A 22,271-nucleotide genomic window follows, 5' to 3' on the forward strand; every position below is an offset into this window, starting at 1 on the left:
GTAAATATACCTCTCCAACTACCATGGACACTCCCTTATATAACTTGAGACAGGACACAGACTCCCTAGAAGGTATGAACACGTTATCCTTTCCAACCTCAAATTTCCCCAAACCCATAGACAAGGCATGACTCCTAGACACAAAAGAATGTGTTGCCCCCGAATCAAACAAAACAAAAGACGGTACATTATGAACAATAAAGGTACCGGTGACTACATGTGCATCATTCTGCGCTTCCTGCTTGTCCATCATGAAGAGCTTCCCACTGTTTTTCTGTCCTCCTCCTTGAACCAAAGCATTGGAGGTGCTCAGCTTGGCTGCCGAATCCTGGGTGGTGCTGTTGTTCTGACGCTGATATGATCCATCGCCACTGCAGTTATAGCTGTCCTGGTTGCTCTGTCCACCTCTGTTACCCCATGATCCCCCCGGTCGATTGCTAGCAAAGCTCTGAGTCGGCCCCTAAGAGAAATTCACCTGATGAGCTCCTGAACCAGTGTCGGGCCTGTAACTCATGCATTCCCGCCTTCTGTGGCCTACACCACCACGGTTGAAGCATGTAAGGTTGGAGCTGTCACTCAGACTCCGACCTGCAGTCTTTCCCCAGCCACGAGATCCCCCTGAGAAACCAGCTCCACCAAAAAAAGCTTTTGCATGGTTGAAGTTGCCCTTCTTGTTGCCCGACTGACTGTTGCTTCCATTGTAAGCCTTCCTCTTTTCAGCAGCAGTCCTCTCATTGATATCTCTTGAGAGATCTACCATTCTCTCAGCTTGTCCCTCTCTCAGGTACACTTCCTTAAGGTCAGTGGCAACCCCAACTGGCAGACGGCTCAAGATCTTGGCAGATAGACCCCTCTCAAAACGGAGAGCCAAACCCCTTTGTCCCAACTGCATATCCTCAACATAGCGAGATAGCTCTAGGAACCGATGATAGTAATCAGTGATTGTCATCTCCTCTGATATGGTGAAGGAATCAAACTCAGGTCTCATCTTGTGTTGGATATGCTCCAGCACAAACTGCTCTCTCATAGCGCTCTTCAACCCTGACCACAGGATAGCTCCCAGACCCTCGGCCTGATAGTAAGCTCTAGCATCTTCCTTGACATTTTGCCACCATACGGCGGCTTCACCTCTCAGGTAGTACACTACCTGCTCAACGATCATATCATCGGGACACTTAACCACTTCCATGAGACTTTCCATCTCACGGTGCCATTTCTCGAGCAGCTTTGGTTCCCCAACCCCCTCATATGTGGGAGGGTTGAAGCGAGCGATGATGATGCTAAGCTGAGTAGCATCCACCGGCTTCTCATTCCCCTTTCCCACATTCTTAAGAGCCTCAAGAAGAGCATCTTGTTGCTCAATCATACGAGCAACCTCCTCAAGGGACATCTCAGAAGCTTGAATTTATGCGGCAGTTCTTTTGGGCGGCATTTTGAGCTGATAAGAAACAAGGAAACGTAAGCACAAAAGCCCATGACTCAAAATGTAACGATCTCCACCAAACAAGCACTCGGCCGAGTACCAGATAGTACTCGGTCGAGTAAAGACTACTCGGTCGAGTATCTCCGATACTCGGTCGAGTAGTCGACTCCAGTAGCCGACCTCAAATTCACAAAACGCATACTCGGTCGAGTATAAACAATACTCGGCCGAGTATGCTCTACTCGGTCGAGTATGCCTACATACTCGGTCGAGTAAACACATCCAGTTGCAACTGCTGCTTACTGCCAACCAACACTCGGTCGAGTGCCTGGTTACTCGGCCGAGTACCCCATACTCGGTCGAGTACCTGCCCTGCTCGTTCGAGTCATGCTAAACGAGCTACAAACGATACACAGTATCCCTTATCATGCTTTTTACCCCAACATACAAACATATATCAACAGGAATTCAATTGTCACATAATAAACATGTAACCATGTTGTCATTCACATACTAAAACCGTTTCACTAAATTTCACATATTATTCCTTCTACTTCATTTCAATTCTCGACATGCTCTTTCGAATCCATATACACATTCCTTATCACCACATGTTCCAACCATGAACCTTAACATACATGCACATATACGACACAACTCTCAACACACTTCCCCATGTGACCGGCTCGAGTTAGTGAGGGCCAAATTGCGACTCCGGGACATCTCTCAAGTCTTTGCGGTAGCTCCAAACAACTCTCCCCGTGTTCATTTTATTTAGACTCACTAAGTTCTTTAGGTTCATTTGTTTTAGGTGCCGGAATCTTCGGCTCTGATACAACTTTGTAACACCCCCTCATACCAAGGTGCCTTACTAGGACCACCCTACCATGAAGGTGTGTTACCATCTCGGTTGCCCGAGGTTAGTATATATCAAAAATGTCTGAAATGAGCACATTTATTAAAGTATCTTAAAGCATAAAGGTTTACATCAAACCAAAATCAAAAACTGGCTCAATAAAATAATCTAATGTCTGACAACTACAAAATCATAACTAAGACTCGAAACTGTGATGCTACGACTGGTGATGACAACTCCCCCATGACCTGCCCAAGCTCACCAATAGCAATACCTGTCAAGCCTGCTCACCATCCCGAATGGATCACAGCAGATTCCACAAATAACAACGGGGTCAGTACTATTCAATCAATATAAGACAACAAACAATACAACCAGCTGATCATCCTCCATCCCCGGTCTCCCGATCTCACACAGTAACCGACTACACACCTAAGTATGTAGCCCTGCCAGATTACCCATCGCAACAGGTAATCCTCGCCGCTAGTGGGTGACCGCAGCCCATCCCCACCTAGTCCAGCTAATCAACGAGCGACTAACAATCCCTGTCCCTTAATGTTCACATCCTCTCCCGTGACGGGTTCCACGGAGGGCGAACTAGGGTGTGAAGCCACTCCCGCAAGTGAACTCACCACAATCACACACACAGCATCACAGTTGTCACAACACCACAACCGTCACAACACAACCACACCAACACCGTCACCACAACACCCAACCTCCGATAATCAGCAGATAACAACAATTATAAAACATATGCAATATCAATCAATTAACAGTACTGAGTAGGAGAAACTCTACCTTAGCAATAAGAGTAATACGGAAACCGAACAATCAGAAAGGCTCCTCTACGAAGTCTTCTCCTATACAATAACCATATAGCACAATTACACAATGCACAATCCCCTTTTTCCCCAATTTCATATATATACAGTAAACCCTAAAAGAACATAAATGATATGGAGAACAAGGACTTACCAACAGTAGAATGAAGGATTGAATGTAAGAACTACGACGATTGCACACATACAATAGAGGATTAGAGAATGATTAGGGAGTGATTAGAGTAATCGTAAAATGATTAGGGTTGAAATGACCTTTAGAAACTGATTCTTAATATTAAATAACCCTAAACACTCCTACATCAAACTGCTGAAATATTACTCGCCAGACCGGATACTCGGCCGAGTAAGGAGTATACTCGGTCGAGTATCCTCTACTCGGTCGAGTATTCATCATACTCGGCCGAGTATTCCTCGGCAGAACCAAAACAGAATACACATTTAGCACTACTCGGCCGAGTAGGCTCTACTCGGCCGAGTACTTAGCTTATGAAAATCCGTAGTATTACAGATGGAATTGATTGTGTAAGGTTTGGGTTGTATATGAAGATCAAGTTGTGGAACCTGTGGTTGACTTTGTTAATCATATTTGGGATTTAAAAGTTTGGTAGTTTTAACATTGTTACTTTAGGATTAGATATAGAGTAAGACCAGTGATGTGAGATTTGTAGGAAATATTTTGGGGTGTTGATGACCATAAATGGATTGGTGTTGTGATTTGATATTAGTTGGCTCTTAAGAGTAATTGAGTTGAGAGAGACTTAGTATTGAGAAGTCTTTGTTAATACTATGGCTTTAGAAACTTTGAGATTGTGTTGAACACTTAAGATAATGGGATGATGTTATGGTTGAGTGTAGTTTCGTGTTTGGGAATCCGTAATAGGCGAAAGGGTAGGTGAGATCGAGATCTAATTGATTTGTCAAACTTGGGTGATTGTGCATCTTTCTCTATAGAGTTTGTGCTAGAGTGGGCTTTCATGAAAGATATATTTCTTAAGAGATTTAGGTTGGCTTGTTACTACTTGATTTGAAAATGAGAACCTTGTGAGAATTTTGAGGAACTTATTCCATGATTTCTTAGTTCGATCATAAAGGTATCTCTTGAACCTTAGAAATGTAACCTTGTTGAAGAGAGCCTTAAACATTGGAAGTGTGTGGGTTAAGCCGTAACTCTTCCATTGTATCCTTTCTATTATCTTTTCTCCCATGCTAGCTTTGTTGAACCATGACTTTGCATATGAGTTTGCTTATCCTCTTCTTATCTCGAAGACCTCCTTAACTCTAATACCTATTTACTTGTTTATGGCCTGGCCATATTATCTTTTAAATCTTCCCTTCGAGTTCATATCTTGACGAGCACTAATAGGTGAGATTCAAGCCTCTTAGGCCCTGTTCTTTCTGACTTTTTAGAGCTGAACTGAACTGAATGAAGTTAAGCTAAACTGAACTGAGTTTAACTGAACTGAACTAAGCTGAACTGAACTGAATAGAGTTGAACTAAACAAAACTTAATTGAACTGAATGGAGCTGAACAGAACTAAACTGAATAACGCTGAACTGAACTAAGCTGATTGGAACTGAATTGAACTTAAATAATAATAATACTAAGAGTAGTAGTAATAGTAGTAGTAGTAGTAGTAGTAGTAGTAGTAGTAGTAGTAGTAGTAGTAGTAGTAGTAGTAGTAGTAGTAGTAGTAGTAGTAGTAATAATAGTAATAATAATAGTAACAATAGTAGTAACAACAATAGTAGTAATAACAATATTAGTAATAATAGTAATAATAATAGTAATAATAGCAATAATAATAGTAATAATAATAGTAATACTAGTAATAATAATAGTAATAATAGTAATAATAGTAATAGTAATAATAATAATTAATATTAATAATATTAATAAAAACTATTAAGTTTAAGATGTGCAAAACTGAAATGGACTGAATTTAGTGAGCTGAACTGAGTTGAACTGAACTGAATAGAGCTGAGTTGAACTGAATTGAATAGAGCTGAGCTGAACTGAATAGAGCTGAGCTGAGCTGAACTGAATAAAGCTGAGCTGAACTGAAGTTAGCTGAAAATAAGCTAGAAAGAACAGGGCCTTAGTATCGATATGGTCGGCAAGTGATAAATGTACTCGTCTTTCTCTTTTTACTCTCAAGTCTCATAAATGTTGGTTTATTTTGTATGTTATTGCTTATCGTTATCTATGTCACATGATGAGGATTATAGATTAAAGTTGTGTTATGGGTTATGATCACATGAGGTATTGTGTACTATTCGTTCTTGTTATTACGATATCTACATTGACTTATTTGTGTTGGATTATGCTTATATTGCTCTTGTTTATTAGTGTTTTTGTAGTGTAAAACCCAGGGTTTTGCAACAATGCTATGTATATTGCAGGAGGCACTAAAAATATCAAATGACCCTTAAAAATTCTGAATTTTTGTGACAATTAAGTTTAAATAGTACACTAAAACTGTGCAAAATTTCAAGATTTATGCTAAATTTTAAGTATTTTTAATGCTACTCAGAAACAGCCAGCTCAGGATAACTTGCTGACAAGGACTTAAGGCAGTGAATGGACTTGTTTGATTGAGTTAAGGATATATTTAAGGCTCTAAATTCCCACAAAGTTCTCACAGGAAATTTAAGGGATTAACTTAAGCAAATCTAAACTTAAAATCCACAGTTGACAAAGGATTGAGAGCCTATATTGCACAACACAATTAAAATGAACCACAGTCAAGCACAGGTTCAATCTAATTATGCCAAACTGACTTTGATCAATTAGCCACAGAGATCACAAGCTTATTATCAGGTCAGGGACTCAAATTACAGTTTAAACACAAGTTTGAAAGTTTTTGAGAGAAGTCTCAAATGCTAATTTTCATTCAAAAGTATTCTGCTGGAAACAGTTGAGACACAGGTTATTATATAGGTCTTGTCTTGCATTACATCTCGAATAACCTAGCATCCAAGGGCCAAGATCTCTTTTAGGATGAGTACAAACAACATTAAATATATTACAAGCTGGAAATGGAAGTAAATAAGTGAAAAACAAAAGCAATGGGGTAAAAACAGACTGAATTAAAGCAAGAATGCAGTCTGATCATTTGTCTATTGTGCACAGGTTGTTGTCGCTTTGTTGGCTAGCTAAATACTTTCCAAAGTCAAGGCTTCTTGTAGTTTTCTATAGCTGATTTTGTAGGGAAAAGGTGCAGTGGTCCTTCTGCAACAGCCTCACAATTGCCTCACCAGAAATGGAAAGATTACTTTATGCTTTATCACTCTTTTCAGCAACATGTGACTAGCTCTTCTTGCTTGTTTTTTGTGCTGAAGTTTACATTGCATTTGCTTGGCTGGGCTTGGATGCTTGGGACACCTACTGGACTTAGTTTAGGCTCACCCCAACTGGCCATATTGGCAGCTGAAAGTTAGACTTGGTGAACCTCTTGACAGGCTGTTCTTGTGGTGGTGTAGGTGTGGTGTCCTGGCTTGGGTTGGGTGTGGGAGCCCTTGACTCAGCTCCTGCTGCAGCCTCCCCATATTGAAAGAGGCTTGACCTCAAGCCTGGTCCCTCATCATCATTAGACTCTCCATAATAAGGACTCAGATCTCCTATGTTGAATGTCTCATGCACCCCATAGTCACCAGGAAGGTCAATCTTGTAAGCATTTGGACCAACCTTCTCAATGACCTTAAAAGGACCCTCTGCTCTTGAGATTAACTTACCCTTTCTCTTGGCGGGGAACCTTTCTTTCCTGAGATGGATCCATACCAGATCACCTGGCATGAATTCTTTCTTTTGTTTAGGAGCCTTGGCCTGCTTATTGTATCTGTCATTGACCTTTTCAATTTGTCTTTTCACAGCATCATGGAGCTTCAGCATCTATTCCACTCTCTTCTTAGCATCATAGATTACTTCCTCCCTTAGGACACTTTAAAGATCTAGGGGCATTAGAGGATTGACCCAATAAACCACTTCAAATGGACTGTAACCAGTTGCAGATGAGTGAGCTCTATTGAATGCAAATTCAGCTTGGGGCAGCTTCAAGTCCCAGTCATTTAGTGACTTACTGACAATGTACCTCAGTATTCTCCTCAATGTTTTGTTGGTGACCTCAGTTTGGTCATCTTTTTGGGGATGGTGGGATGTGCTGAACAGTAATCTGATGTTGAGAAGCTTCCATAATGTCTTCTAGAAATAACTCATGAATTTAACCTCTCTGTCTGATACTATGGTGTTTGGGACTCCATGTAGCCTGACAATATTACTGAAATAAAGTTCAGCAACACTCACATCATCCTCAGTTTTCTTACATGCTATAAAGTGAGCCATTTTGCTGAACCTTTCAACAACAACCATCACTGAGTCATTTACTCTCTGATTTCATGGCAATGCCACTATGAAATCCATGCTCACATCTTCCCAAGGTTTGTTTGGCACTGGCAGGGGTGTGTAGAGGCCTGCTTGAAATGAACTCTTGGCTTGCTGGCAGATGAAACATCTCCTGAGCACTATCTGGACATCTCCCGTCATTTTAGGCCAGTAGAATTGATCCTACAAAATGTCCAGGGTTTTCTGGACCCCAAAATGACCTCCTAACCCACTAGAGTGAACCTCTTTAACCAACAAATCCCTGTAGGAGCCTCTGGGAACACACATCTTGTTTCCATGAAACAGGAACACCTTTTGCAACAAGAATTTGGTTCCCTGAATCTTAATTCCTTCTGTTTGAGCCAACCAATCCTCATAGAAATCAGGATCATCTTTATACAGTTCTTTCATGAACTCAAATCCAAGAACTTTTTGCTCCATGACTGATAGTAATGAATATCTCCTGGAGAGTGCATCAACAATAATGTTATGCTTCCCCTCTTTGTACTTGTTAGGGATTGTGAAGGATTGCAAAAACTCAACCCATTTAGAATGCCTATGGTTCAATTTATGTTGGCCACTGATATATTTTAAAGCCTCATGGTCTGAGTGCAACACAAAAGGCTTTGGTTTCGAGTAATGACCCCAATGCATAAGAACTCTGATAATGGCATAGAATTCCTTATCATAGGTGGAGTAATTTAGTTTGGCTCCACTCAGTTTCTCACTGAAGTAAGCCACATGCTTCTTCTCTTGAATTAACACGGCTTCTATGCCAACACCACTGGCATCATTCTCTACTTCAAACAAGCAACTGAAATTAGGCAACCTAAGAATAGGTGCCTCACACAGCAATTTCTTGATTAGGTTGAATGTCTGTTGTGCCTTCTCAATCCACCTGTATTCTCCTTTCTTCATACATTCTGTGATAGGGGCAGCAACAGCACTGAAATTCTTGATAAACCTTCTATAAAATGAAGCAAGGCCATGGAAACCCCTCACTTCAGTGATATTCTTGGGAATTGACCAAGACTTGATAGCCTCAACCTTGTCTTGGTCCACACAAATCCCTCTACCAGAGACAATGTAACCAAAGAACTTGACTTCAGATGTCATGAAGGTGCACTTCTCTAGTTTTCCAAACAGTTTGTTGTTTCTCCAAATTTGGAACACTTTCTCAAGGTGAATTAGGTGCTCTTCTGTGGTCTTGTTGTAGATCAAAATTTCATCAAAGTATACCACAGCAAACCTTCCCAAACAAGGCCTCAACACTTCTGTCATTAACCTCATAAAAGTGCTGGGTGCCTTTGATAATCTAAATGGCATAACCAGCCATTCATAGAGTCCCTGTTTTGTTTTGAAAGCAGTCTTCCACTCATCACCTTCCCTGATCCTTACCTGGTAATAGCGTTGCCTAAGAGATCAATCTTAGAAAAGATCCTGGTACCACTTAACTCATCCAGCATATCATCCAGTCTAGGAATGAGAAACCTATACTTGACTGTGATGTTATTGATGGCCCTGCTATCAATACACATCCTCCAAGTTCCATCTTTCTTAGGAACCAACAATGCTGGGACAGCACAAGGGCTTAAAGATTCTCTCACAAATCCCTTGTTCATCAACTCATCAATTTGCTTCGGTAACTCTTTTTTAGCATCGGGATCACATCTATATGCAGGCCTGTTAGGGAGTACAGATCCTAGCACAAGGTCAATATGGTGCTCAATTCCTCTTAGTGAAGGCAGACCAATAGGCAACTCAGTAGGAAAGACATCCTGGTACTGCTCCAACAATGGTCTAACCTCTGCTGGTAGTTGGTGCTCCACATCCTCATGAATTTCTTTGGACAACAAGATGAGAACAGGCTGCTATTGTTGTATTTCCTTGACCATTTCCGCTTCAGATAGGAACAAAACTCCATTAAGCCCATCAGTCACATTCGGACTCCCATAGTTCTTCTGATTAGGTGGTAAAGGAGTCAAGGTGATTTTCCTGCTGCCTTGCTTGAAGGAGTAGGTGTTGCTCTTTTCTTGATGGTCTGAATTCTTATTAAATTCTCATGGCCTCCCCAGTAACAGGTGACATGCATCCATGGGGACTACATCACATAAGATCTCATCTTTATAAACATTGCCAATTGAAAATGGAACCAAACATTGCTTATCAACATTGACCTCTACTCCCGTGTTTAACCATCTGAGTTTGTATGGATTGGGGTGCTCCTAGGTGCTGAGGTTAAGCTTAGTGACCATTGTGATAGATGCAACATTGGTGGAGCTTCCACCATCAATGATTAGGTTGCATACCCTTCCCTGAATAGTACATCTGCTTCTGAAAATGAAGGACCTCTGATCCTCCTCCAAAGGTGCCTGTTGAGAGTGCATTACCCTCCATAAAACTAGACTATAGCCTGTATCAGGGTGAGCCATGACCATGTCCTGGGTGAGTTCCTCCTCAAAGTTGTCTCCTCAATCAGAGGATCCTCTTGCTCATATTCAACTGAACCCTCTTTTTCCTACTTCTCTACTTCTATTTCTGTCAATGATCTCTTGGAAGGATAGTCCTTCCTAAAATGGTCATACCCTTGGCATTGGAAGCACTTAATCTCCTTCTTGGTCAAAGGTGGGTTAGACTTAGGGAAAATGGGTGCCTTCCCCTTGTCTCCTCCTGTTTGCGACACTGGTTTCGGTGTCTCAACGATATTAACACCAGTGTAGGGCTTATAAACAGGTTTTGGTTTGGGTGCAGCAGGCTTAGATTTTCCCATTTTTTCCACTCTCAGTGCTAGGTTAACTACATCATCATAAGACCCTCTAGAAACCTAGTAATCCTTTACTCAGGTTTTTCATTAATCTCATATTACAAGGTCAACTGCTCAAATTCCCTCAAGTAGGTCTCAATGGGCCTCTCATCTTGTCTAAGTTTGGACAGTTTAATAAAGAGATCCTGAGTATAATCTTTGGTGACAAATTTACTCAGCAACTTTTTCTTAAGCTGAGACCAAGACCTAAGTTGTTCTTTCCCTTCTCTAAGTCTTTGGTGTTTCAAATTATCAAACCATGGAGAAGCATAACCCTTTAATTTCAAGACAGCAACTTTAAAGGCCTTAACATTAGTGTATCCTTTATACTCAAAGATTTTCTCAATATCCCTAATCCATTCTAATAAATCATCAGGATTTAGGCTACTAGAAAATTCAGGAATCTCTACCTTTAGATGCTTGTCTCTGTGCTTAGGAACCTCCTCCTGAGTCATGTTGCTTTCTTCAGATTTTAACTCATATTCATGTAGTGGTTGTCCTCTCCCTGCTCCCACAAAGAAACCTCTGCCTCTACCTCTTCCTCTGGCAGGTGGTTGTCTCCTTGGATCATGATTTGGAAACCTCTCCATTACTGTGTGCACAACATTGAGCAGTGTATCCACATTTTCTGCTAGAGTGTCTATCCTTGCATCAATACCAGTAAGTCTCTCTTTACTCATGATTGTTTTTTTTTGTGTTTTTGTTGTAGGTAGGGATAATGAACTCACACTTATCTCAACCAAAGACTAACACAAAGGTGAAATTGTGTTATAACCTGACTCTTGGTACCAAATTGCAGTGTAAAACCCAGGGATTTGCAACAATGCTATGGATATTGCAGGAGGCACTAAAAATATCAAATGACCCTTAAAAATCCTGAACTTTTGCGACAATTAAGTTAAATAGTAAACTAAAACTGTGCCAAATTTCAAGATTTATATTGAAGTTTTAAGTATTTTTAATACTACTCAGAAACAGCCTGCTCAGGATAAATTGCAGACAAGGACTTAAAGTAGTGAATGAACTTGTTTGATTGAGTTAAGGATATAGTTAAGACTCTAAATTCCCACAGAGTTCTCATAGGAAATTTAAGGGATTAACTTAAGCAAATCTAAACTCAAAATCCACAGTTGACACATGATTGAGGGCATATATTGCACAACACAATTAAAATGAACCACGGTCAAGCACAGGTTCAATCTAATTATGCCAAATTGACTTTGATCAATTAGCCACAGAGATCACAGGCTAATTATCAGGCCAGGGACTCAAACTACAGTTTAAACACAAGTTTGAAAGTTTTTGAGAGAAGTCTCAAAGGCTAATTTTCATTCAAAAGTATTCTACTGGAAACAGTTGAGACACAAGTCCTTATATAAGCCTTGTCTTGCATTACATCTCGAATAACCTAGCATCCAAGGGCCAATATCTCTTCTAGGATAAGTACAAACAACATAAAATATATTACAAGCTGGAAATTGAAGTATATAAGTGAAAAACAAAAGCAGTGGGGTAAAAACAGACTGAATTAAAGCAAGAATGCAATCTGATCATTTGTCTATTGTGCACAGGTTGTTGTTGCTTTTTTGGCTAGATGAGTACTTTCCAAAGTCAAGGCTTCTTGTAGTTTTCTGTAGCTGATTTTGTGGGGGAAAAGGTGCAGTGGTCCTTCTGCAACAGCTTCACAATTGCCTCACCAGAAATGGAAAGAATGCTTTATCACCCTTTTCAACAACATGTGACTGGCTCTTCTTGCTTGTTTTCTGTGCTGAATTTTACATTGCATTTGCTTGGATAGGCTTGTATGCTTTGGACTCCTGTTCGACTTAGTTTAGGCTCACCCACCTGGCCATATTGGCAGCTGAAAGTTAAACTTGGTGAACCTCTTGACAGGCTATTTAGGTGGTGGTGCAGGTGTGGTGTCCTGGCTTGGGTTGGGTGTAGGGGCTCCTGACTCAGTTCCTGCTGCAGTTTTCATATAGTATGGCTGAGAGAACCCGAGTTATTTCCCATTGAATGTGACATTCATTTTAATGAATGAACATGTTGTAGGTTGGCGCCTAAATGAGGTATTTGGACGAGTGAGTTAGCGAGTGTGGACTTACATTGAATGGCCTTTTTCATTGTAGTTTAGAATTGTACTAAATTTTATAATTGTGTTCAATTTAGGGATTAAGATTCCGCACATCTAGCTAAATTGTATTTTGTATAAAAGTTTTATTAAACTGAACTTTTGGTTTATATAGCAACTCCGCGGTTCTTATCATTAAAGTTTTTAAACTCTCGCATTTTTCCGCTGCAATATTCATGTTTACTTCATTCATGATCATAAGGCCATCTTCGACCACCATGTTGACAACCCTGGAAAGCTTATACTACTACCTTTCCAACGAGTATAAAAACACCTCAACCCGATCTCGTTTGCTATCTCAAACATCGACTGAAAATCACCCCATTGTAAGTGCTCCGAAAACACTTTAAGTTGACGAAATCCAGCAAAAATGTCGTGTTTGACAAAAAAATTATACTCCCTCCTACCCTAGATAACATTCCCTATTCAAGGGTGCAAGAGAATTAAGGAAACCCAAATTAAATAAGTTAAAGTATTGTGGTGTGGTGAGATAATTGGAGAGAAGTAAGGTATTGTGGGAGTATTATTGTGAAATTTGAATATATAAAATGGAAAAAGAAGAAAAAATACTTTCCTTTATATTCAAAGCATTTCTGATCCGTCTATAGACTATAAAAATTAGTTACCAAAGCTCTAATGATACAAAAAAATTAGTTTATTCTAAATTAAGTTCGAAATTCGGAATTATTAACCCGTTGTACACAAATATTTTGGATTATTTTTCAGTCCAAAAAAATATATAAAAAGTCGATATGTTTTCAAAAAACTAAAGTCAAGTTTTTAAATTAAGATTAAGTAATAAGTAACTAGCAGAGTTTTAAAATAAGTATTGTTGTGGGGTAAGATGATTAAAATAAGTATTATTTTGGGGTGAGGTGGGATATTGTTGTGGGATGAGTTAATTAAAATAAGTATAAAATTTTAGTAAATAAGGAACGAGCGAAGGTATTGTGAATAGATAAAAAAAAAGGAAAGAAAGAAGGTTATTTAGAAGAGGAGAAAGTATTAAAGATTGTTTTTGACAACATTGTTTTTAATTTTTTTTTTTTTTTTTTTAAAGGCATTCTTTGAAAAAAAAAAACTTTAAAAATATATTTCAGCCAAGGCACTCGTCAAACTGTCACAACGTCAGAACTCAGAAGTCACGACTGCTCAAATCCAACCCCCAAGTATTTACCATCTTTCTTCCAATTTCGGGTATGTTTTTACTCGTATCCTTTTTTTCTATTGATTTATCAATCTTCCCTATACTTTTTTTTCAATTCTGTTATCTATTCCTTAATCTATGTGCTGCCGATCAGCATTAGCATTTCTTCTTGCCCCCTCTTTACATGATTAATTTGGCTAATTTTGATTTATTACAGTCTTAATTAACCAATGGGTATTGAAATTTTAGGCCCGACATTGAGCTTAGCGTTTCCGAAGATCAAACTATTGTTTTTGGATTCTGGTTTTAATAATGATTAAAGCAAAGATCGAATTTTGATTCTTTGAACTTTATGTGTGTCGTTTTCTTTTCCTGCGATAAAAGGGTTTTCTGTTTAATGTATTTAATGCTGTTTGATTATGGTCATGAATGAAGTTTCTATCCTTGAGTTTTTGATTGGTTTTTCTCAATTTGTTATAGGTAGTGTTGTTGATTATATTTATAGTATATGGATGGTGATTTGGCCCCGGATTTATTGAGTGATTTGCCCTTGAGTATAATCGAAATTATCTTAGGGCTGCTGCCTGTTAGAGACGCTGTTAGCACGAGCATCTTGTCGAGAAAATGGAGGTATCATTGGGCAAGCCTTCCACAGCTTATTTTTGATGACAAATGTGTCAAATTTTCGCCAGACAAGGTGGTTGTAGAGAACAGGCTTATCAAGTTTGTTACTCACGCTCTTCTGCTCCACAAAGGGCCAATCCATAAGTTTGAGATACGTGCTCCACTCCTACAAAATTGCCCTGATATAGATCAGTGGTTGCTTTTTCTTTCAAGGAACGATGTTAGGGAGCTTACTGTTGAATTGGGTGAAGGTGAGTGGTTTAGAGTGCCGTCTTGTTTATTTTCTTGCAGAAAGTTGACTGTGTTGGAGCTGTGCCGATGTGAATTGGATCCTCCACCTGACTTTGGAGGGTTTTTGTGCTTGAAGACCTTGAATCTTAATCAAGTTTTGGTGACACCTGAAGCTTTTGAGTGCTTGATTTCCAGCTGTCCCGTTCTTGAGAAGCTTACATTGTCGTACTATGATGGTTTGGACCTCAACATCCATGCACCTAATCTCAAGTACTTATGTTTGGAAGGTGAATTTAAAGAACTATGCCTCGAAAATACTCCAGTGTTAGAAGTTGTGTCTATCACACTGTATATGAACATTGATGATGGCATGGAACATTTTGAGCAAAGCTCTGGCTGTAATTTTGTCAAGTTTCTCGGTGGTGTGCCTAATCTTGAAAGAATTATTGGACATGTCTACTTTACAAAGGTGATCTGAGTATATGTTTGAAATCTACCCTGAACCTTTTAGCTGTTGATTCTTACAATTTTTATCTTGTATGTTTCTCAGTATCTGAGCATTGGCATTGACCATTGGAAACCGCCATTGCCTTACACCAATCTTAAGTTCATTGAACTATATCAAGTAAGCTTTGAAGACATGAAAGAGATACTGGTTTTGCTTCGCCTGATTACAAACTCTCCAAATTTGGAGGACCTTCAGATCTCCGTAAGTCATGGTGACATATGGCCACTATTTGAATGTACAAGTTTCATTTACATCTATGCCTGTCAACTTGGTCGGGCGCACGGACTATTGGTTAGCTCATCTCTGGTTCGTGTAAAATATGGGCTATGTTTATTTTGGTCGTGGAAAATATGGGTTGTGTGGGTCTGGTTTGAGTTGGGATAGAGTCAAATTAGATTGAATTAACGCCTTTTTACGGAGGTTTATTTTCTTTATTCTTTTTATCATAAATATATACAGTAACTATTATTAATTTTCATAATTATTTAGTTTTAATACATGATATTAGTACAAATACACATTATTTATTTAATATATTCAATAGCGTGTCGGTATACGAAATATTGATCAGTTCTATGTACATGACAACGAGTTACCAGATTTATATGGTAATCATTTGAGTAATCATGTGGTAAAGTATGCTTTAAAATAAAGGGTTATTTAATGATAATACTCCAAACTATTAGGGTGCTTCTCAAAATACTCTGAAGTATAATTTAACTACCAATATACCCAACTATCATATCCCTTCTCTTTTATTGAAACGGGTGGAAAAGTTACCTGTTGAACAGGTTTCTTTTTCTTTTTACCCTTCTCTTTCTTCTCTTATCCTCAAACCAACCAAAAAACTAATAAAATTGTTAGTTTTCTTACAAATATTTCATTTTACATTTTTAATCACATTTTCCCTTTATTAATTGGGTTTTTGGACCATTCTTACTGATTTATGTTTTTGGGTACACTATTAACTTTGTTTACCTAATCTGTTTCCTTCATGTTTCTTAAGTTTTTCCACCCCACTGTTAATAATTTGCAACTCTTTACTGTTGGGGTTGAGATTGCGTTTAGGTAATCAGATATACTATGGGTTAATAATTTTACTTCTTTTTTTCCTTAAAAAATTTCAAATTTTGATTTACGGAGTACATGCTCCTGGTGAATTTCTATTTCAATAGTGCTCAGTTTTCTAGGATATACACTATGGGTTTTAATTGCCTTGACTAATGAGAAACACTATAAGGTAGCTGCTTCATATATTGAGGTTGGTTCTAAGAATGCACTTGTAATTGCATTTTGTCAGATTGAATCGCCATAATTACAAAACAAAACCCTTTTATTTGTTCAAGTTTATGACCTTTGAACTCCAGCAAGAGAGACACTTGTATGGTATGAGATGAGTGAGTTTCAAAATAGAAAGGAAGAAGAGGGAGGCAACCGATATTACCATTTTAATGAAAGAGGAGGAAATAAATTGTAAAAAAAATTGCAGGTTAATGTTGAAGGGGGAGAGGAGGAAGATGAAGATCTTAAGAAACGAGGGACCCACACATTTTTTTACCTGCTGTTACAGGTTAACAAAACCTATTCTATTAGAAGGAGATAAGTGTAATAGTTGGGTATATTAGTAGTTAAATTATAGGTTGTAGTATTTTGAGAAGTACGCCAATAGTTTGGAGTATTCTTATTAAATAACCCTAAAATAAATGTATGACATATTTTATCTCAAAATTCTGCACGATCAGAGGGGTTTTGACCCTGAATAGGCGAGTTATTGTTGGCTCGGGTCGGGTCATTTTTGGGTTTGGGCTGAAAAAAAAAGAATTATTTTCGGAGGGGTTTCGCTCGGTTTTCAGGTCGGGTCATTTTTTTGCAGGTAATATTATCCTATTTATATTTATATTGTACCAAATTGACTTCGGTGGTTAGCAAATGTCATTTTTGTATTTTCGTTTAATAATAATAAATGTATGAAATGTGAATTTTTTTGTCAAAGTCTGTAACTTGCAACTATGAAAGGCAGTTATGGGCAATATAATAATTGGGATGATGGGAGTATTTTTTTTCATCATTTGAGTTTGCTTACACTTTCATCGTCTCTGTTTCTCTTCAGGGATCATCCAATACAATGGTTGCTTTTGAAGCACCTGACTTGGACTTTTGGGAGACCGAATGCCCTTCAGATTGTAAATTCAAACAACTGAAAACAGTTAGGATGACAGATTTGTGTGGAGCGCCACATGAGATGCGATTGATTAAATTTCTACTGGAAAATTCACCTGTCCTGGGGAGTATGACTATAGCACCCTGCATATACATTACTGAAGTAAAACTGGATATGCTGATAGAATTGGTAAGTTTTCGAAGGGCTTCTTCTCTAGCTACTATCAAGTTTCTACCTGGAGACGATGGCATTCCAGTCTTTATTGGCCAAGAGTGAACTTTAGAGCTCATCTGATCCGGAAGTGGGATAAGATGACATTACAAAAGGAGAAGATGAACCTTTTATTAACAAAATTGTTGTACTCAAATTTTCAATACTGAAAATGTTAATTGTGGACTTTTAGAACACATTGTTGTGCTTTAAAAATAAACTAAATACTCCTAGTTGTGTATGTTACATCATAGCTTTTATATATAGAAGTCTAACTGAACACAATTTCGCTTTATGTGAACTCCTACTGTATTGACCAATTTTCTGCTTTGAGAATAAGGTTGACACTTAAATTTCTCGACAGTGAGGAGGGGAAAGGATTGTTTTATTGGATATTTTTCTTTTGAAAATAAGATTTTGCCAATTGTTTTCAGCTCTTTTGCATATAAATACATTTTTGTCATCATTTTTAGGGCTTGTTTGGAATGGATTAATTATTATTAAGGGAGTAATAGAGCTAAAATGAACCAAAAAATAGAGGGAAGAGATGGGGGTTGGAGATAGAAATTGATAGAAATGGAGAAATATAGTATAATAGTCACTCATATGGAGGTAATAATTCCCCCCTCACCTCCTCTTTCCATCCTCCACAAGTCCACAACCACCACTAACCATCAATCTCCTCCTATTTCTTCTTATTTTAACTTCCATTACTCCCTTAATAATTTTACTCTCATTACAAGCAAGCCCTTAGTATATTACGACTTGTAGTTCAAAGAAAAATATTGTCGATTGTATGTGATTTGAGTGTGAAGAAAAGTTATTTATTTTTTGTACATATGGTCTGGACTAGGCACAGAGTATGATATTTACTAATTTTCCGTTAGAGGGATAGCTCAAATATTTTTTTTGGTCAAATAATAAATTGTTGAGCTCAACTATAGTAATAGGAAAGTCTATGAACAAGCTGAAGGCGACTATGTAATATAGAGTCTAGTTTAAATTCATGTTATGAAATTTTTGGTTATGTACCAGGACTTTAATTATGTGTGCGAAACGACTTAACTAGGCCTTTAACACAACACATAGGCACAAAAACCGCAACCATCTCCAAAATACACAATCTCCTCCTCGACATATAAGCCCATCCTCCACATATGACAAATGAAAAGAAATGGAAGGGAAAAGAGATCAGAACGATCATACCGCGCGGCCCGTTAAATTTGGAGGCCCTGTTCCAAATATGAGGTGGAGGCCTTATGATCGCCTAGTATTTCTTATTGTCATAAGAAAATATAAGACCTTTAATATATGAGGAGACGTAATATTCAAAATTTCAAAGACTATAAATATAAATTAAGCGCGTCAATGTTTTGACTTTAATTAAAAACTTTAATCATATTATTTTGTTTCTTGTAAACAAATATTCTCTCTATTTCTTCCACTTAGTGTATTTATTACACTTTTATTTTTAGGAGAAAAATAATTTGATAAATAAGGCTACAATTTGAGTACGGTAAATGCATCATCGATAACATGTTTGTAACAGTTTTTTTTAGAAGATGAGCCATTTTCCGTTAAATGAGACTATTCTTTTAATACCATTCTTCTTTAAAACCGTGTTAGCATAAGACGGTTTGCACACCCGATTGAAATAGAAGTAAAAAAAAAGGTGTTAGAGGTTTAAAGTTAAGACGGTCTTAAGCAAGACCAACGGACCTATGGTCTTTTTAAAGTGACAAAGTTATCAAGTCACTTACACTTTAAAAATATTTTAGGGGATACTTCTTATGAATGTTCTTTTGAAATTTACAAATGCGAAACAAGAGTTTAAAAAAAGAGAAAATGAAACTAAAATAATTAATTAAAGCTAGCTAATGAAAAAAACAAAATGATTAATTAGTTAACTGAATCATCATTTGGAAAAAATAATTAATTAAAGCTAGCTAATGAAAAAAAAAAAAACAAAATGATTAATTAGTTAACTGAATCGATAATAAGCCTACCCGGGGGTAAATGCACTTTGATTTTCTAAGACAATATCTCCCAAAAAAGACCTTAAGCCGATAAGCGAGCACCTTGGAAATTAAATTATACACGACATTACACAAGCTAATAGGCTAAATTCTGTCATTTTATCCGGGGCCTTCTTCTTCGGGATGAAAACAATATTGGTCCTATTTAAACCCTCTGGCATTAGGGCCCCATTAATCACTTATAACACCATACGAACCACAGAATGACCAACAATATGCCAATAAGTTTGATAGAAAAGACCGTTCATACTGTCGATACCTGGGGCCATAAGAGGATGCATATGATTTAAGACAAATGTCACCTCCTCTTCGCTATAACTGCTGTGCAGGACTGCATTCATCACCTACGTTACACGAGCCTCAACACCGCCTAAAACATCACCAAAATCCGAGGGTCTCGAACTCCTGAAAAATTCAGAGAAATAGGACACCGCAAATGTAGCAATATCACGGTTTTCAACAAATACTCACCCATTCTCATCAATAATTTTAGCAATGCGGTTCTTCGTCTTTCGCTGCCCTGCTTTCCGATGGAAATTTAGTATTACAATCCCCATCTCGCAACCACAACGCCCAAGATCTTTGTCTCCAAAAAATTCCTCTTGTCTAAGAAGATGCACAATTTCTTTGACAAATTTTTGCCTCTCCTTAACCAGCTGCAACGATCTCCCACCCTCATTAAGCCGAAATAGACGGTTTTGCCTCTTTGTGAGGTCCCTCAGAATTTCAGCAATATTCACCCCATTTCACTTCTTGAGCTCAACCGCACAAAGATTAATATTCTCTAATAAGTCGCCATCATCTTGCTTCCATGCTCGTATAATAGCCTCTTCATAACCATCCTCACCTACCTAAATTTGTTCAAAGCGGAAGAGATGCAACTTCTCCTGCCACTGTTTCTCACGGTTCTCCAACACCATCTTAAGAGGCGCATGATCAGACCATTCTCTAACAAGATGGAACAGTTTAGCATATGGAAATAGGCCCTCCCCCCCCCCCCACCATGAACTCGTTATCATTGCACGATCAAGCCTACTATGCTTATTATCCTCCCCAACCTACCTGTTATCATATCTGAATTCATAGCCCTCCATAGGTAAATCTCTAAGGCCACACTCATCCACCGCATCCCGAAAATTTTTCATCTGCCACTGTGGTCGATGTCCTCCCTACATCTCATTAGTGAAATGAATTTCATTATAATCACCTATACAAATCCAAGTGTCTTCCGACTCCCTCGAAAGGAGCCGAAATTGTTGCCAGGACAAATGGCGATCCTGAACACCGGGTCACCCATAGAATCTAGTAAGCCACCATCTATGACTATTGTACTCTACATCCACCTCGATATAATGAACAGTAGCTGAACGAAATATACAACTAGCGTCACTTCGCCATAACATTGCCAACCCACTAGACCTCCCCAAACTGTCCACCTCATACCCATCATATCCCCCTAACCGATTTCGAACTTTCCTCATATTACGATTATTTAATTTTGTTTCACATAAGAATATAATAGTCGGGGCCTCCCATCGGACAGGGTTCCGTAGATGGCCTACTGCATCGGGGTTGCCCAACCCCCTGTAGTTAAGGCTCAAAATACTCATTGGGCCCGGCGGGGTTGAGTAAGCTCAACCTCCGCCTCAGATATAAGCACATCCCTGTGATAGTTAGCCTTCTTATTCTTCTCACACGTCTCCACCTCTGCCTCGTCATCTCTCTTACCTCTCTTCTGGTTGTCATTGAGAACTTGTTTCTCAAACGGTACCCCTACACCCGCTACCCTAGCCAACCTTTTCCAGTGTAGTCCCTCCTTTTCTACCTGGCCTGTTATTAAGCTTCCTTTTTCCCTCCTCCTCAACTCAGAATTCTCCATACGCCTCCCTACAACACCCGTATCAGTCCCTACACCTGTCTCACCACCCGCTGCTATTGATGAACTCAAGCATACCCCTACATTTTCCTTGACCAGCCCTCTTCCAACCCCACCAACTTCCCCAACCTCCACGTCCTCTCTCAGGTTTCCTTCAGCCACCATAGTCCCACCACTGCCGTCTCTATATGACAAAGAAGTACCACGTCCTTTCATCTTATATAAGAGTGCGAAGACTTGGAGCTTCTCCACCATCTTCTCAAGGTCCTTTTCTTCCAGTCTTTTTTGCTCTTCCTCAATCACACCACTCAGATTCCTGGAAGCACTTGATGGCCCCTCGACCTTTGTCTTGACCACCTTTCTAGGTGAAGCCCGTAAATCATCACCATACACCAAATCTTCCGCTTCGTAAGGACCCTCATCACAATCTTTTTCTCCATGTCCCAATACACCACATCCATAACAAAAAGTTGGTAACCTCTCATATTTCACTTTGAAGGATAAAACCCTATTAGAAGACATACGAATCTCTACAGCTTTCCTCAGGGGCGTCCTGTAACACCGCCATCTACCAAGGAGCTTTAACAAGACCTTCTCCAGCAGATACAAGCATTACTATCTCGGTTTCCGGAGGAATAGTATATCACAACGTCAATAAAAGAACTATGAAAGTTAATTACAAGCTTTAACTCAATAAAAGGAAAGATACAACTGATGAAACAAAACAACTACGGTGAGACTACTCCATGCCAAGACTCGGTGAAAGACACGTCCCTCCAACGCACGCAGTTAAGCTCCATATATCAACACCTACTAAGACTGACTGCTGGTCGGACTATATCTTTTCGGTAACTTGTCGTTAGGAGCACCTAGACCAAAACACAATTTATAACTTCACAAACAACTCTACAATTAGTAAAGAGGCAAGTAAAGGTCGGATCCCAAGGGACGGGAATTGAGATGAGATTGTTGGAAAACTAAATCTATATACTCAACATATTCATATATGTTTTATGTTAATTTAGTCATAAAATTAAATGGT

The 22,271-nt window shown here is 38.7% G+C and overlaps 1 protein-coding gene across 2 annotated transcripts; it reads left to right on the forward strand.

Annotated features, from left to right (window-relative positions):
* Positions 1-13,547: 13,547 nt before the first annotated feature.
* LOC141623778 (F-box/FBD/LRR-repeat protein At1g13570-like) lies at positions 13,548-17,612 on the forward strand. Of its 2 annotated transcripts, none has more exons than XM_074439929.1 (4): positions 13,548-13,633; positions 14,064-14,907; positions 14,989-15,237; positions 17,057-17,612. In XM_074439929.1, the coding sequence occupies exons 2-4, from the start codon at positions 14,092-14,094 to the stop codon at positions 17,381-17,383; spliced, it is 1,392 nt and encodes a 463-aa protein (XP_074296030.1). In that variant the 5' UTR covers positions 13,548-13,633; positions 14,064-14,091; the 3' UTR covers positions 17,384-17,612. The 2 variants fall into 2 exon arrangements, with proteins under 2 accessions (XP_074296030.1, XP_074296031.1); XM_074439930.1 differs by having other exon boundaries at positions 14,989-15,147.
* The last annotated feature ends 4,659 nt before the right edge of the window (positions 17,613-22,271 follow it).

The sequence above is a fragment of the Silene latifolia genome, chromosome X, assembly GCF_048544455.1.
Source record: "Silene latifolia isolate original U9 population chromosome X, ASM4854445v1, whole genome shotgun sequence".
NCBI classification, from domain to species: domain Eukaryota; kingdom Viridiplantae; phylum Streptophyta; class Magnoliopsida; order Caryophyllales; family Caryophyllaceae; genus Silene; species Silene latifolia.